The sequence below is a fragment of the Phyllobates terribilis genome, unplaced genomic scaffold (genome assembly GCF_046119375.1).
Source record: "Phyllobates terribilis strain yellow unplaced genomic scaffold, ASM4611937v1 Scaffold_13__5_contigs__length_258822181, whole genome shotgun sequence".
NCBI lineage: Eukaryota > Metazoa > Chordata > Amphibia > Anura > Dendrobatidae > Phyllobates > Phyllobates terribilis.
The window spans coordinates 133,404,288-133,420,731 of NW_027362773.1; the positions used below are offsets into that span (position 1 = coordinate 133,404,288).

General features: G+C 41.0%; 1 protein-coding gene across 1 annotated transcript in view; it reads left to right on the forward strand.

Annotated features, from left to right (window-relative positions):
- LOC141173623 (uncharacterized) overlaps positions 1–16,444 on the forward strand; it is a 116,714-nt gene that overhangs the window by 71,976 nt on the left and 28,294 nt on the right. The window contains exons 11-16 of the mRNA XM_073657924.1: positions 856–968; positions 1,566–1,597; positions 5,010–5,187; positions 5,299–5,403; positions 6,965–7,005; positions 7,693–7,812. Of these exons, the coding sequence (XP_073514025.1) occupies positions 856–968; positions 1,566–1,597; positions 5,010–5,187; positions 5,299–5,403; positions 6,965–7,005; positions 7,693–7,812 (589 nt within the window). The remainder of the gene's footprint in view (positions 1–855; positions 969–1,565; positions 1,598–5,009; positions 5,188–5,298; positions 5,404–6,964; positions 7,006–7,692; positions 7,813–16,444) is intronic.

Here is a 16,444-nt window from a genome sequence, read left to right on the forward strand (position 1 = left end):
AGATGGTCACTATATGTGTATACACGTGAGATGGTCACTATATGTGTATACACATGAGATGGTCACTATATGTATATACATGAGATAATCACTATATGTGTATACACGCGAGATGGTCACTATATGTGTATACACATGAGATAGTCACTATATGTGTATACACGTGAGATGGTCACTATATGTGTATACACGTGAGATGGTCACTATATGTGTATACACATGAGATGGTCACTATATGTATATTTACAAGGTGCAGCAGCAAAACCGATAGCCCTGGTGTCATTAAATGCAACAAGCTCTACACCATCTGTATATATGAATCTTAACTTTTAAGAATGTCCAAAAAGAGCTTTAAAAGAGAAGTTATGTAAAATAATAGCTATGTGAAAAATTAACATGAAAGTAAATGCTGATCTATGTAAAAAAAATATAGCAGTCCAACACTTGGGGATTCAAAATGTTTGTAACTTTCTTCATAAAAAAATCATATTTGCAACATGTGCATGTGCAAACCATCAATGCATTTCAGGTTTTGGGTAATCCTTGTTGGCGAGAGTGAGTAGTATCTGATTATGTTATTTTACATGTGAAAAGTGGAAAACACTTTAATGAGCCAAAAATTCTTATTTATTTTCATTCTTTTATACTGTACTTCAAAACGCTTGCATATAGTTAAATCATTAGTGGGAGTTTAATCACTTACTGGATACAATTCATAAAGGTGCTTAATCGGAAGGGAATGTTGAAGCTAAAAAAATATGGTGGACTAAGGTGGACATTCACTTCATATTTTATGGTACCGCCAGAGTTCACATCACATATCTATACAGACACCTAAACAATGTTTTCTTTTAGTCCAGAGGAAGAGAATTTGAATAAAAATAACAATCGTTTGGTTGAAGGATGCTTCTGCCCAAAGAATACGATGCCCTTTAGCGAAGCTGTGGACGTCTGCGTGCAAAATTGTGGTAAGAATAATAGTGTAATAGTGGTATATTATTGATTTTTCAATTGTAATATCCATCACACAGATGTGTCCATCATTACCTTTCCATAAATTCTTTAAGGACATCAATTTCTCACTATACAAATCGAATATGTTATTGCAAACACAACAAGTCAGGAAAATTCTCAAGAGGCTGCAAGTCTTATCACAACCACTGGGAGGCGACATACAGCATAGACACATATAGCATAATCATATCCCAAAAGAGTGTCTCAAAATCACGTTTTTTTTTAAAAGCTGATCCTTTTGTGTCTCAGAATAAGTCAAGTCACGAGAAAAGGACACTTCTGTATTGTCTGTATTATAAAACTGTGCTGCACATAGTAGAATATTTATTACCTTGTGATTATCTAAGAAGTGAGAAAATAATTACTTGAGCTTAATATTTTATAGGTGGTTGGGCTTAAGTTTCATAAAATTTGGGAAATATTGGCTCAGAATTCTTCAGTTGACAATGTTGGAGTCGCTGAAATATAGTACAATCTAAAAGAATGGTATAATATTAATGTATTAAATATATAAGCGCTGACATCATTCTTGCAATGTTCTGTTCTTTCAGGATGTGTTGGACCAGACAACATACCACGACAAGTAAGTCATTCTTGTGGTGGCCTTTAACGAATTTATATACTCCACAAAAAAGTTTTTCAGGACAATCTGTTAATGTACATATCCTTACGGACAGGACCACTGGGGAGTTGGCTAATTTCGTTGCTTAAAAATTTGTTTTAAAAATACTGCAAATGATGAATTTGTCATTTGTATTCTCAGAGATAATTAGAAATTGTTTTTATTTTCTGTAAAGACAGCCATAAAAGAAAAGCTTTTAAGGATATGTGCCCACGATGCAGAAATGCTCTGGATTTACCTGAGCGTTTCTGCATCTCCCTGGCAGAAAAAATTCATGCGGATTGTACATGCGGATTGTACATGCTGATTGTACATGCGGATTGTACATGCGGATTGTACATGCTGATTGTACATGCGGATTGTACATGCAGATTGTACATGCGGATTGTACATGCGGATTGTACATGCGGATTGTACATGCAGATTGTACATGCGGATTGTACATGCGTTTTTCCTGCCAGGGACATGCAGATGTGAAGCGTTCTTCACATGCATTTCTGCATGCAGGTTGTCAAGCGCTTTCCAAGCGATTTTAGCATCACTTGGAAAGTGCTTGACATCTTGGTCACAGTATATAAATCCATACAAACGGCATGGATTTATATAGTGTGACCGGAAAGAATGGTAAAAAATAAAAAATAAATATTATACTTACCTTCTGACGGCCCCTGATGTCTTTAGTGATGCGTCTCGGCTTGCCGGCAGCTCGCGGTGGACTAAAAGGACCTGCCGTGACGTCATTTAGTCATGTGACGGGTCACACCGACGTCAGCGGCAAGCCAGGATGCATCGCTAAGGACACCGGGGGACCATCAGAAGGTAAGTATAATGTATATTTTTTATTTTATTCTTTTTTTTACAGGTACTATGGTACCCGGGTCCGGAGGAGAGTCTCCTCTTCTCCAAACTTGGGTACCATCTGCACATTGAAACGCATTGTATCCACATCTGCAGATGTAGTGATGCGGATGTCATGCGGTCCAATGCAAGTCAATGGCGGCGAAAATGCCGCGATTCCGCAAAATAATTGGTAGTGCTGCGGATTGTTCCGCAATGATTATCCGCAGTGGAAATTTCCGCAGCATGTGCACAGCACATGCGGATTATCATTGGGGAACATGGCAGGCCTTCTACCAAGCGTTTTTTAAGCATTTCTGCAGTGGAATTGCCGCTGCAGAAACGCTTGAAAAACGCAAAGTGGGCACACAGCCTAATACTTATTAAATTAGTTTAAGGCTGTGTGCCCACTATTACTTTCACACTATATAAATCCATGCCGGTTGCATGGATTTATATAGTGTGACCAAGATGTCAAGCACTTTCCAGGTGATGCTAAAATCGCTTGGAAAGCGCTTGACAACCTGCATGCGGAAATGCATTTGAAGAACGCTTCACATCCGCATGTCCCTGGAAGGAAATCCGCATGTACAATCCGCATGTACAATTCGCATGTACAATCTGCATGTACAATCCGCATGTACAATCTGCATGTGCAATCCGCATGTACAATCTGCATGTACAATCTGCATGCGTTTTTTCCACCAGGGAGATGTAGAAACGCTCAGGAAAAATCCGGAGCATTTCTGCATCGTGGGCACATAGCCTTAGGGGAAATTTCATTAAATTCTTTATGATAAACTGAGTACATCTTCCAATTGCTGTTGGTCCACTGATTCCAAAACAGTTTTTCTTTTTTTTCTGTGTCCCTCTGTTCCAAAGTTATGCCCCCTGGAAATAAAGATGCAAATTTTCCCTTCAAACAATTGGGCATGTACCACTGAACTTCTCTGTGGCTATTTGCATTTTCTCCTCTGGCGCTGGCCAATCAAAACACAGCCACGCCCACAGAGCAGTTCATTGGTATACTCCCAATTGAAGGAAAAATCGGCTTCTTTATTTCCAATGGCCATAACTTTGGAACAGAGGGGCACAAAAGAAAAAGAAAAACTGTTCCTGAATCAGTGAAACAGTGGCAATCGGAGGAGGTACTCATTTTAAATAAAAAAAATTCCAGTGGAATGTCCTTTTAGGTACTTCAGGTCCATCAATAGATCAAACGTCCTGGCGGTTCTTGTCCCATTCTGCAGTCTAAAACATCACTGCATTGTAGAGCAGCTGCGTATCATTGAACTGCAGCAGGAGCAGCGAGTTGACTTTTAGACAGAGCTGTACTCCCTTGCAGGCAGATGTCTATCTTCTCGATCACTCTATACACAGTACTGAAAAAGATGTATACTTCAAATAGGATATCCTCAGACTCTGCTGTACAACATATAGGAGACACTAAGATCACTGATGTCACTGATCTATCACTGACTGCCATTAGTTATGAGGAAGAGAAGCTCTGGAGAGGGACAGAAGCACAGACAAAATAGGGCAATACCTTCTGGTGAAGGAAAAGTGAAAGCGATGGTGACGCTTAGTATTGAACGAGTATGAATCATTAACCCTTTCGGCGAGCACTCTCAGGTGCTCGCTGAGTATTTTGGCGTGCTCGACATTTATGTTATTGTCTCGGCGGCTGCAAGTGTCACGGCTGTTAGACAGCTGTGACACATGCAGGGATTGCTTGTGAAACAATCCCTGCATGTGTCACAGGTGTATAATAGATGTAACACATGCAGCTGCGGCGACACTCTCATTGATGCCGAGCACGCCGCAAATGCTTGGCGAGCTCCCGGCTTGCCGAAAGGGTTAACGATTCATACTCGCTCAACACTAGTGGTGCTCAAAACCTATAAAAGCGTGGAAAGCCGCTGCTGCCCCGTGGCTGGAGAAGGGTTCCTCCAGATGTATAATGGCAAAAATGGAAACTGGTACATTTAGACGGGCTGCACTTTGGGAATGAAGAGCCCTGGGATTCCAAATCGTTTTTTAATAATAGCAACGCGCTCCTGCACCGGACCGGCGCCTTTCTCATGGTACAGAGTCCAAGTGTCTTGAGTGTCTACTTATGAGCAAGAGCATTATAATGAGAGTCTTGGAACTGTAGTCTGTATTAGGGGATCCATATCAGAGGTGAAGAAGTAATCAAGATCGCAGACAACCCAGATATTGCACATCAACTTAAACAGGTATACATAAAACATACACAAGAGCTCCTACATTATTTTTAATGGATCACTCCCAGCTACATTTTTATTCACCAATCCCTTCCAAATATGTATGCAATGTAGTGTAAGAGCTACTTACCAATCACGGACTTCTCCAGTTTCCAGAGCTGCTCTGGTCTTCTTCTGGATCAAGTGACTGCTCTTCAGCTTTGTTGGCTCACACAGGGTCTACTGAGTGCTATGAAGTTTCTTCTTACTTTGGTAAATTCGGAAGTGAAATTTGATTGTGCTAACTGTTGATTAACGTTGTTTCCTTATAGATTGGGGAAGAATTTGAGTTTAATTGCCAGGTCTGTGTTTGCCGGGAAGGTGGTAGTGGAATCACTTGTCAACAACATATATGTAAGCCAATGAAGGACCTGACATGTGCGCTGGATGGTTTCAAAGCTGTGATCCAGCTCAGCCCAACTGATGGCTGCTGCAACGAGACTGTGTGCAGTAAGTGCATGCTAGAGCTTCATGGTGTCTCTACAAAGAGCAAACTATAACAAATCAGCATAATATAAGGGATTCCATAGGACTAACTGTCATATGCTTCTTTCCATTTAGAGTGTGACACTAAATTATGCTCATCCAAATCACCCAACTGTGACCTTGGCTATGAAATAGTTGGGAGCATTCCCGATGGACACTGCTGTCCTGTGTATAAATGCGGTACGTGATCTTATCTTATATTTCCAGAAATTTCTTATTTGAAAATATAGAAATAATTAGATTTTCAGATCAGGCTAAATAGCCCAAGGCCGAATAGTTTTGTGATCATGAGTAACCTTATCTCAAGTGGTACGGTAAGTGTGACATGATGTGGATAGAAACATAGAATTCGTGAGAGCAGACAAGACTTTGACTACAGTTGTAAACATGATCTGTTTGAAAGTCTAACCATTCATCCCAAACTTTGGAATAATATAATCTTTCAAATAGTTTTATAGCTTTTAAGGTTGAAGGTAGACATAAGTCCAACGAATTCAACCTATAACCCAATGTTCCCCAACTGGAGTCCTCAAGAGCCACCAACAGGTCATGTTTTCAGGACTTCCTTAGTATTGTCCAGGTGATAATTGCAGTACCTGCACAGGCAATAATTCCATCACCTGTTCAATACTAAGGAAATCCTGAAAACAAGACTTGTTGGTGTCTCTTGAGGACTGAAGTTGGGGAACAGTGCTTGAACCTAACATGTTGATCCATTCAATTGATTGAAAAGTACTTATTGCATTGACTTCAGACAGCCATTCTTTTTTCTTTTTAATTTTACCCTTAGTTGCACATATAAAAAAATGACATCCACATTATACAAACCCACAAAACAGACCGAAAGTACATGGATTTCTAAAGCAAAACATAACCATAACCCTACCAAACCTCGGTCATCCTTCCCCATAAGTCTGCGGCTGCCATCCACAGCATTACAGTATGCTTATAATGCTCCATCAAACTCAGCTAAATTTCAGTGAATAGAGTACAATCACATTTGCTTTAGTATGTACATTGCTTTGGACAATCATGCCTCTAACTGAATATGAGTTTTTCAAAAGGCTTGTGATAGGCTCATTAAGCCCTTCAACCTAGTTTTCATTGCATCTCCATCCATATCTCTGAAGTGTTCGCCTTCTGTTCCCACACTCAACCATTCAACAAACAACTAGGTATGAGTGGATCCATGGAAGTCTGGGTTCTGGTACCCAACCCGAAGGTTAGTCCAAAGTTCAGTTCAGGTATCTGAACTGGACACAAACTTGCAATGGACTTTCGACGTTTAGTACCGGACACTAACTGTCCTCTACGAGCGTCAAACTTTGATGTTCAGATTCGCTCATCTCTACAAGCAACTCTTAACCTCCTCCAATGACACATGGCTTTCCAAATCTCTATCACATTTAATTGATTCTATCTTTACATACAGTGCCTTGAAAAAGTAATCATACCCTGTGAACTTTTCCAAATTATTTCAAGTTACACCCACAAACAAATGTATTTTATTGGGATTTTATGTTACATACCAACACAAAGTAGCAAGTATTTGTGAAGCGTGAAGGAAATCATACATGGTTTTCTAATTTTAAAAATATAAATCTGAAAAATTATTTATAACGTCTCTTTTGCAAATGGCTTACCGACTTCAATGAGTCATACATTTTCCAGTAGGGTCAACTAATCAAAACAGTTGTATGCTAATTAAAAATAATTTATATATATTTTTTCTGTTTTGCAGTCCGTAAGAATGTTTGTGTTCATGGAAACGCAGAATATTTGGTACGTTTTTTTTGTGTGTTAAGTACGGTTAAGTACATGCTAATGTAACTTGAGGATATCACACACCTCTTTTTCAAAATCACCTATTTGGGAACTTGGACAGAGTGACTAAAAAATATGGGGTGTGACCTCCTGTGACCCCACTCCACCTCAGCTGAACCCCATGTTAAGCTACATTCGGTTTATAAACTGCACCCCCATTTTCCTCCCAATTCTGGAGGAAAAACAGTGTGACTTATAATCCGAAAAATATGGTAAATGAGATTTATTACTATATTTTAAGTACAAATTGTCTCTTCAGAGAGGAAGAGAAGAGGACTAGAATTAGTGCTACCTACATGAAGTAGCAATCCTAAAAGTCAATATCGACCCTTTAATGAGCCTTGCTCCATGACTTAGGATAAGAAGCCAAACCAGACAATTTATTTGTAGACATGTGTTTCACGGTGTTTGCTCCTCATCAGTGCAAAGCAAGGGTTCTGATTTGACTGAATTGAACATTTTTAGGTCACTGTTCCCAAACCTCACTATGACTAAATTGAGCATGTAATATAAAATGGATATAATAATGCTATATATAATAATATGTAGGCCTTTCCTAATTCCAGAATCTAATATTGAGGTTTTAGGGTACTGGACATTGTTTCCCATTTTTGATCGGTACATGATGACTTTGTGTTTCCGCAGCCTGGAGCACCAGTGTTCTCTGACAAATGCCAGGACTGTGTGTGTACAGAAAGTGAAAGATGTGCGACAGGATTGGAGATAACGTGCACCCATGTACCATGTAATGTACAGTGCCCTATGGTAAGTACAATGTCGTGTATATAACATACACTGTATGGACAACGTATTGGGACACCTACACATTACACCTACAGGAGATTTTACGACAATCTATTCTAAACCCATACACATTATTATGAAGTTGGTGCATCTACAAGTAAAATGTCTTCCACGCTTCTGGGAAGACTTTCTACAAGATTTTGGAGATGTCTGTAGGAATTTTTGCCCATTCATCCAGAAGAGCATTTGTAGGTCACACTCTAATGTTGGATGAGTGGGCCTGATTCACAATATCCATTTTGGTTCTTTGCAAAGGTGTTCAGTTGGCTCTGCGTGGCCAGTCAAGTTTTCCCACACCAAATTTACCCAGCCATGCCTGTACGAACCTTGGTTTTTGCACAGAGTCTTCCCCCAAATGTTCCCAAAAACTTGGAAGCTACAATTGTCCAACAGTCTGTGTATGCTGAAGATTTAAGATTTCCCTTAATTTTAATAATATTCCCATAGCATTCTCTTTCCTCCACCAAGCTTTACAGTTGGCACAATGCAGTCAGGCATGTAACGTTCTCCTGGAATTCCCCAAACCCAAACTCATCCATCGGATGCCAGATAGAGAAGTGTACTGCACAGAAAACATTTCCACTTCTCCAGAGTTCAGTGATGGTGAATGTACACTACTCCATCCTTGACATTGTGCTTGGTGATGTACGGCTTGTATTCAGACACTAGACCATTGAAATCGATACCATGAAGCTCCAGGTGCACAGTTTTTGTGCTGATGTTAATACCAGAGTCGGTTTGGACTCAGCAGTTATGGAGTCCGCAGAACATTGATCACTTTTATGCCCTGTACTTCTCAGCTCCCAGTGACCCCGATCTGTATCCTTGTGGGGTGTGTGTTAGCAGAGGATTAATCCGCGTGACATCCAGAGTTTAGAACACAGAATGTAGGTTTATTCATATCCAGCATAGGCACAGCATGGAGTCTGGTGTTACTGCAGCAAGAGGAAAACAAAGACATATAACAACAACACAGAAAGAGAAGGAGGGGGCATCCTGTCTGTGTGAGTTTTGTTTTTTTTTTAACTAAACTTTGTTAACAACCTCACAATATGCACAACATATGAAACAGCACAGTAGTTGTTGCAATACACATACAGATTAATATGTATTATTCCAACACCCCCACTCAACAACTACTTATCCTCTTAGTCCCATTTTGGTTCTCAATTCTTGGAACCTAGCTCGTGGCAATGGCTTTGTCATAATGTCAGCTACCATCTTATCAGTTTCACAATAGACAAACTGAATTATGCCACGATCTATCAAATCACGTAGATGATGATGTCTGACGTCAATGTGCTTGGTTCTAGCACTGATCTTTTCACTGCATGCAAGTTTAATGCATCCTTGGTTGTCCTCATAAATCACCGTCGGCTGAGTTGTCGGTTTGCCAAGATCATCCATCAATTGTCTTAGCCAAACAACCTCCTGGCTTGCATAGGCTGCGGACACATACTCCGCTTCTGTAGATGACAAGGCAACAGACACTTGTTTCCTACTAGACCAGGAGATTGAACTTTCTCCAACTTTAAACAAGTATCCACTTGTGGATTTACGATCACGCGAATCACCAGCCCAATCCGCATCTACATAGCCGGTAAGTTCTAGATCTCCTGCTGCAGATAGTTTTAAATTTACATCTTGCGTTTCTTTCAAATATCGGAGAAGTCTCTTAACAGCATTCCAGTCTCTTTGGCACGGTTTTTCCACATATCTGCAAAGGATTCCAACTGTTGTTGTGATATCCGGTCGAGTCATAGTTGATATGTATAGAAGTGCCCCCACTGTCTGACGATATTTCTCATTGTTAGGCAACAGGTCATCTTCTCCTTCCAGCTTCAGGTAGGATGGTTCCATTGGGGTTGATATACCTTTGGCCTCTGACATTTTAAACTGATTCAGAATCAAATTAATTTTTGCACTTTGGTTTAGAAGAAAACTTCCATCTTCCTCTCTCTGGATTTGGATTCCTAGATAATATGTCACACTTCCAAGGTCTTTTGTTTCAAAGTGCTGATTCAGAATTTCAGTCATTTTTCCAATTTCTGCGTCGTCTTGATGAACAACAATCACGTCGTCCACATATAAGAGAATATACATCCACTTTCCATCTGTATATTTTGTGTATAAGCACGGATCTGCTTGACCTCTTTTAAATCCTTCTTCCAACAAGACTTTATTCATCTTGGTGTTCCATGCTCTTGCTGATTGCTTAAGACCATAGAGAGATTTTTGTAGTTTGCAAACAAGATTCTCTTCACCTCTTTTTACATAACCTTCAGGTTGAGTCATGTATAAGTCCTCCTCAATGTCACCATTTAAAAAGGAAGTTTTTATATCCAAATGTCTGACATACATCTTTTGTACAGCAGCTACAGCTAACAAAGCTCTGAACGTGGTCTGTTTAGCGACTGGAGCAAATGTAGCATCGTAATCTTCGCCATACTTTTGAGAATATCCTTTTGCGACCAACCTTGCTTTGAATCTGTGGACTTTACCTTCAGAGTCATATTTGGTTTTGAAGACCCACTTGCACTTGATTGCCTTTTTGCCCTGTGTTAGCTTGGTGAGTTTCCAAGTTTGGAGTTGATGAAGCGATTTGATTTCCTCATTAGCGGCATCGATCCACTTTGTTCTTTCATGGACAGGTAGTGCTTGCATTTCATCCCATGACTGCGGCTCTGACTCAGGTAGTGTCTTGACAATGTAGGATAAACGTTTAGCTGCTATACCTTTGTTTGATCTTGACGATCTCCTGATTTCCGATTCACCTGATTTTTCTGTTGTTCCTTCATTAGTTGAAGAATCCAGCCAGACCTCTACATCCTCCTTGTTGCTGTCTGTCTTGTAATTGTGACTTCAGCTGGACTACTGGCGTGATGTCAAAAAACTTGGGTGATACAAAGCTATCATCAATCACTACATCTCTACTTATTGTGATCTTGTTTGTTTCTGGGTGTAGAATCCTATAACCTTTCTGGGTTTCGCTGTAGCCTACCAGGATACCTTCCTTAGCGTGAGATTCCCGCTTAGTTCGCATTTCTTTGGGAACGTGTACAAATGCTTTACTTCCGAATATTCTTATGTGATGTAGTTTTGGCTTTCTGCTATTCCATTGCTCAAATGGAGTTTTCTCTGTAGCTTTACCTGGTAGTCTGTCCTGAAGATAGCAAGCTGTCATGATTGCTTCACCCCAATATGCTGTGGGCAGATTTGCATCAAATAACATGCTTCTTCCACTTTCACATAGTGTTCGGTTCCTTCTTTCCGCGACACCATTTTGCTCTGGGTTGTACGGTACAGTGGTCTGAAATAGGATTCCATTTTTCTTTAAAATGCTCTGTGTCTCATTACTTGTATATTCAGTCCCATTATCTGCACTTAGAATCTTTGGCATTCTTTCAAATTTATTATATACTTCAGCTAGGTATATTTCAAGTTTCTCTGGAACTTCCTCCTTGCTGTGAAGCAGGTGGACAACTGTATATCTTGAATGATCATCAATAAATGTGAGAAAATATCTCTTCTTCCCTGGAGTCAGAGTGCTCATTGGACCACAGACATCTGTGTGTATTAAATCTAGTGGCTGTGCTGTTGTTGTACTAATTCTCTTAGGAAAAGCTTTCCTAGACATTTTCCCTTTGATGCAGCTAGTACACTTCATTGTCTGGTTACATAGATCAATTGTAATATCCTCAGCTAGTTGCTTTTGGACTAACTTTCTTATTGCTTCTGGGTCTCTGTGTGCCAGACGCCTATGCCACACATGAATACAGTTTTTATGCTCTTTTTGTTGCACTGTATACACACACTCTTTGCATTTCAGCTGATAAAGTTCATCTGTGATGTTTCCCTCTGCTAGTGTGTGACCTTCCTTTGAGATGATGCAGCTATCATGCTTAAATGTAACTTCATTTCCTTGTTTTGTGAGTTTCTTCACAGATAGTAGATTACTTTCAAGACTAGGCACATACAGCACATCCTTTACTGGGATCTTCCTGCTTTGTGTTGGTGAGATTTGACAATCAATATAACCATCTCCTATGCCTTCTGAAGTCATGTACTGACCATTAGCCATAATCACTTTCTCTGATTTACTTTGGTCAAGCTTAGAAAAGAAGTCTCTGTTATTAGTCATGTGACTAGTTGCTCCAGAGTCTATACACCATGCATGCTTTGATGTATTTGCACTGACAGTAAATGCAGTTTCAGTATTCACAGAATCATTTTCTCCAGATACAGCACTTTTAACCCTTTGATGACTGCTTTGTTTTTTCAGCTGATTCATTCTAGCTTTCCAGACTCTGCAGTCAGCTTTCAAATGTCCTTATTTCTTGCAAACAAAACATTCACGTGTTTCTTTTATGTGCTTCCTGTTATCAGTAGAGATGAGCGTTGTTCTACTCGAACTGTTCGCCAATCTCAAATTCGAGCTGTTTTGGGCAGTGTTCGAGCCGGTCGGCGAACACGAACAATTTGAGAAAAATTCGGCTGTTCGAGGTTATGTTCGATAACTGTTCGTGCACCAAAATCATAACTGGATTTTTTCTCAGTAATGATGAAAATTAATGTTAATACGCAGTTTGAGTGTACAGCGGGGCGGGGGGAGGGGCAGGGGATGGATCTCTGCAGGAACAATGAAGATCTCCATTTTTTTTTCTCTTTCCCGCATTTACAGTGGGGAGGTGCAATCTCTCAGCCTATCAGCAGCGCACACACGGAGCAAAGTGCTTTTTTTCACACAAGCAAGGGCATGTGTGATTGGCAGTGTATGTCACATGTCCTTGCCCTATAAGACCAAGCCATTTTCCCCGTCGCCACCATTTTCTCACTGCTGCAGCTGCGTGTTAGACGGCACCGCTGTTGCTGTGTGCGCTATACCTTGTTAATTTCAAGCCAATTTTCGCACAAATATACAGATAGCTTGGGAGTAGGGAATAGTTGTGATTGCAGTCCTTTTAAGGACTAGGTTACAGCATTTCCTACGACTTTTATCAAGCAGGTCTGTGCTCTTAAATAGATAGATTGTGGGAGTAAAGACTAATTGTAATTGGAGTCCTTTCCAGGACTAGGTTACATCAGTTCCTATCAGTTTTTGCCAGGCAGGTCTGTGCCAGTGCTGTGCAAGTTTTTTTCACAGCATTTGGCTGAATCTAGCAAAGCTAATCCTTTTTGGCCTATTGCAGAGTGTGTTAGTCAGTGGAGTAGCCTATCTGTGTTGCAAGATATACCACCTGTGTATAGAATACCAATTTTTTTACTGCACCTAGTGAAGTAAAATCTTTTGGGCATAGCATCATTCTATTAGTCCATCTATACTGACCTCCATCAGGTTGCAAATTAAAAATAATTTTTTTCTGCATCTAGCTCTGAAAAAATATTTGGGCTTCTAGCAGTGTGTGGGACTTGGTCTATTAGTCCATCTATACTGACCTCCATCAGGTTGCAAATTAAAAATAATTTTTTTCTTCATTTATCTCTGAAAAAATATTTGGGCTTCTAGCAGCGTGTGGGACTTGTTCTATTAGTCCATCTATACTGACCTCCATCAGGTTGCAAATTAAAAATAATTTTTTTCTGCATCTAGCTCTGAAAAAATATTTGGGCTTCTAGCAGTGTGTGGGACTTGGTCTATTAGTCCATCTATACTGACCTCCATCAGGTTGCAAATTAAAAATAATTTTTTTCTGCATCTAGCTCTGAAAAAATATTTGGGCTTCTAGCAGTGTGTGGGACTTGGTCTATTAGTCCATCTATACTGACCTCCATCAGGTTGCAAATTAAAAATAATTTTTTTCTTCATTTATCTCTGAAAAAATATTTGGGCTTCTAGCAGCGTGTGGGACTAATTCTATTAGTCCATCTATACTGACCTCCATCAGGTTGCAAATTAAAAATAATTTTTTTCTGCATCTAGCTCTGAAAAAATATTTGGGCTTCTAGCAGTGTGTGGGACTTGGTCTATTAGTCCATCTATACTGACCTCCATCAGGTTGCAAATTAAAAATAATTTTTTTCTTCATTTATCTCTGAAAAAATATTTGGGCTTCTAGCAGCGTGTGGGACTTGTTCTATTAGTCCATCTATACTGACCTCCATCAGGTTGCAAATTAAAAATAATTTTTTTCTGCATCTAGCTCTGAAAAAATATTTGGGCTTCTAGCAGTGTGTGGGACTTGGTCTATTAGTCCATCTATACTGACCTCCATCAGGTTGCAAATTAAAAATAATTTTTTTCTTCATTTAGCTCTGAAAAAATATTTGGGCTTCTAGCAGTGTGTGGGACTTGTTCTATTAGTCCTTCTATACTGACCTCCAGCAGGTTGCAAATTGAATATAATTTTTTTCTGCATCTAGCTCTGAAAAAATATTTGGGCTTCTAGCGGTGTGTGGGACTTGGTCTATTAGTCCATCTATACTGACCTCCATCAGGTTGCAAATTAAAAATAATTTTTTTCTGCATCTAGCTCTGAAAAAATATTTGGGCTTCTAGCAGTGTGTGGGACTTGGTCTATTAGTCCATCTATACTGACCTCCATCAGGTTGCAAATTGAATAAAAACATTTTCTGCATCTAGCTCTGAAAAAATATTTGGGCTTCTAGCGGTGTGTGGGACTTGGTCTATTAGTCCATCTATACTGACCTCCATCAGGTTGCAAATTAAAAATAATTTTTTTCTGCATCTAACCCAGCCAATAGTTTTGGCCTAATACCACAGTTTGGCCACTCAGCTCTGCTCGGTTACCATCCATTGTTTTTTTGTGCAAACAACTCCAGAGTTGTGAATTAGTTAACCACCAAAATGAGTGGAAAAAGGCCTGCTGCTGGTGGAAAGGGGAATAGGCGTGTTGGGAAGGGGAAAAAAGGTTGTGTCCGTGGGGTAGGTGCAGAAGAAAGACCATCTTCCAGCCAAACTAAAATGTCTACTTCTTTTAGCGGACAATGTGATAAGATCCCTTTCTTACGGCCACGCCAATCGCTACAAATTCCAGATGAGGCACAAAAACAGCAGGTGCTTCAACGGATATCAAGTGCTCCTTTAAGTGGGCTCTCCTCCACATCAACTTCAACATCACAAATACTCCAGTCCTCAAAGGTGTCACCCAAATCGCACTTGCTTCCTCACAGCTCCCAAATCTCCAGCTGCCCGTCTGAGTATGAGGTAGAACAGATGGTTGAGTCTGCAGAGCTGTTTACTCATACTATAGCCTGGGAATCAGAGGTCGACTCCAGCGCTTCTGTGAATCCAGACGAGGAAATGATCTGCACTGATGCCCAGAATCTTTATGAGTCGGATCCAGGACCAGACGCAGAAGGTTCTGACCATAATGTAGACCCTCATTCCCAAACTGTAACTCCTGTTGGTGGAGACAATGAGGAAGACGATGATAAGACTCAAATACCTGATTGGAGCGACAACTTTAGTTTTTTGTCAGGGCAGGAACAGGTTGGCTCTGAGGACGACGGGTGTGATAACGCACAGGGTGATGATGATGAGGTCGGAGATCCCACTTACTGTCAACCCACAGTCAGCCAAGAGATGAGGTCAGCAGAGGAGGTGGAGGAAGATGCTAGTGACGACGAGGTCAGGTTGCGCCTTCCTGGACAGAGACGTAGTACTGGAAGCACGTCAACAACTGCATCCTCAAACACAACTCTGCCTCTCACCACAAGTCGTGGTGGCTCTTCAGGTCGCATGGGTGCTAAGCCTTGCATAGCCTGGGCATTTTTTCAGATCGATAAAGATGACCCAACTCATGTTATCTGTAACATTTGTCAGCAAAAGCTAAGTAGAGGCCAAAAAATACATAGTTTGAGTACTTCATGCATGAACCGGCACATGGACATGAAGCATAAGTTGCAGTGGGAAGCTCAGTGTGCTACAATGCGGCCTAGCCGGCCGGGCCAACCACCGTCTGCCATATCTTGTGCATCCGTGGCCTCTTCATCCTCTGTGACTGGGGGGACAGCAGTCACACCTGTTTTGGGGCGCAGACCTGCCACCTCTTTACCCGCAACAGCCAGCGTGATTGGCAGGTCATCATTTTCTTTGGAGGTGGTAACACCAGCTGGTCTTGAGCGCTGTCCGACATCGATAGCACCACCTTTGGATCAAGGCAACCTAACATGTCCGCCTGCATCTTCCTCACAGACCGGCAGTTTGCCGGGGACACCCTTATCAACCCCGTCTAAGCACAATAGCCAGCCCTTGGTCCCTCAGATGTGGACAAGTAAAAGACCATTTCCTCCTAGCCATGAGAAAGCTAAGAGGTTGAATTTCACCATCTGCAAGCTCTTGGCTACAGAAATGCTGCCTTTCCGCCTGGTGGACACAGAGGATTTTCGAGACCTTATGTCCGTCGCAGTGCCCCAGTACCAGATGCCCAGTCGGCACTACTTCTCAAAGAAAGGTGTGCCTGCGCTCCACCAGCATGTCGCACACAACATCACCGCTTCTTTGAGAAACTCTGTGTGTGACAGGGTGCATTTCACCACAGACACTTGGACGAGTAGGCATGGACAGGGGCGTTACATGTCGCTGACTGGGCACTGGGTAACTATGGTGACAGCAGGACAAGGGGCTGCTGTC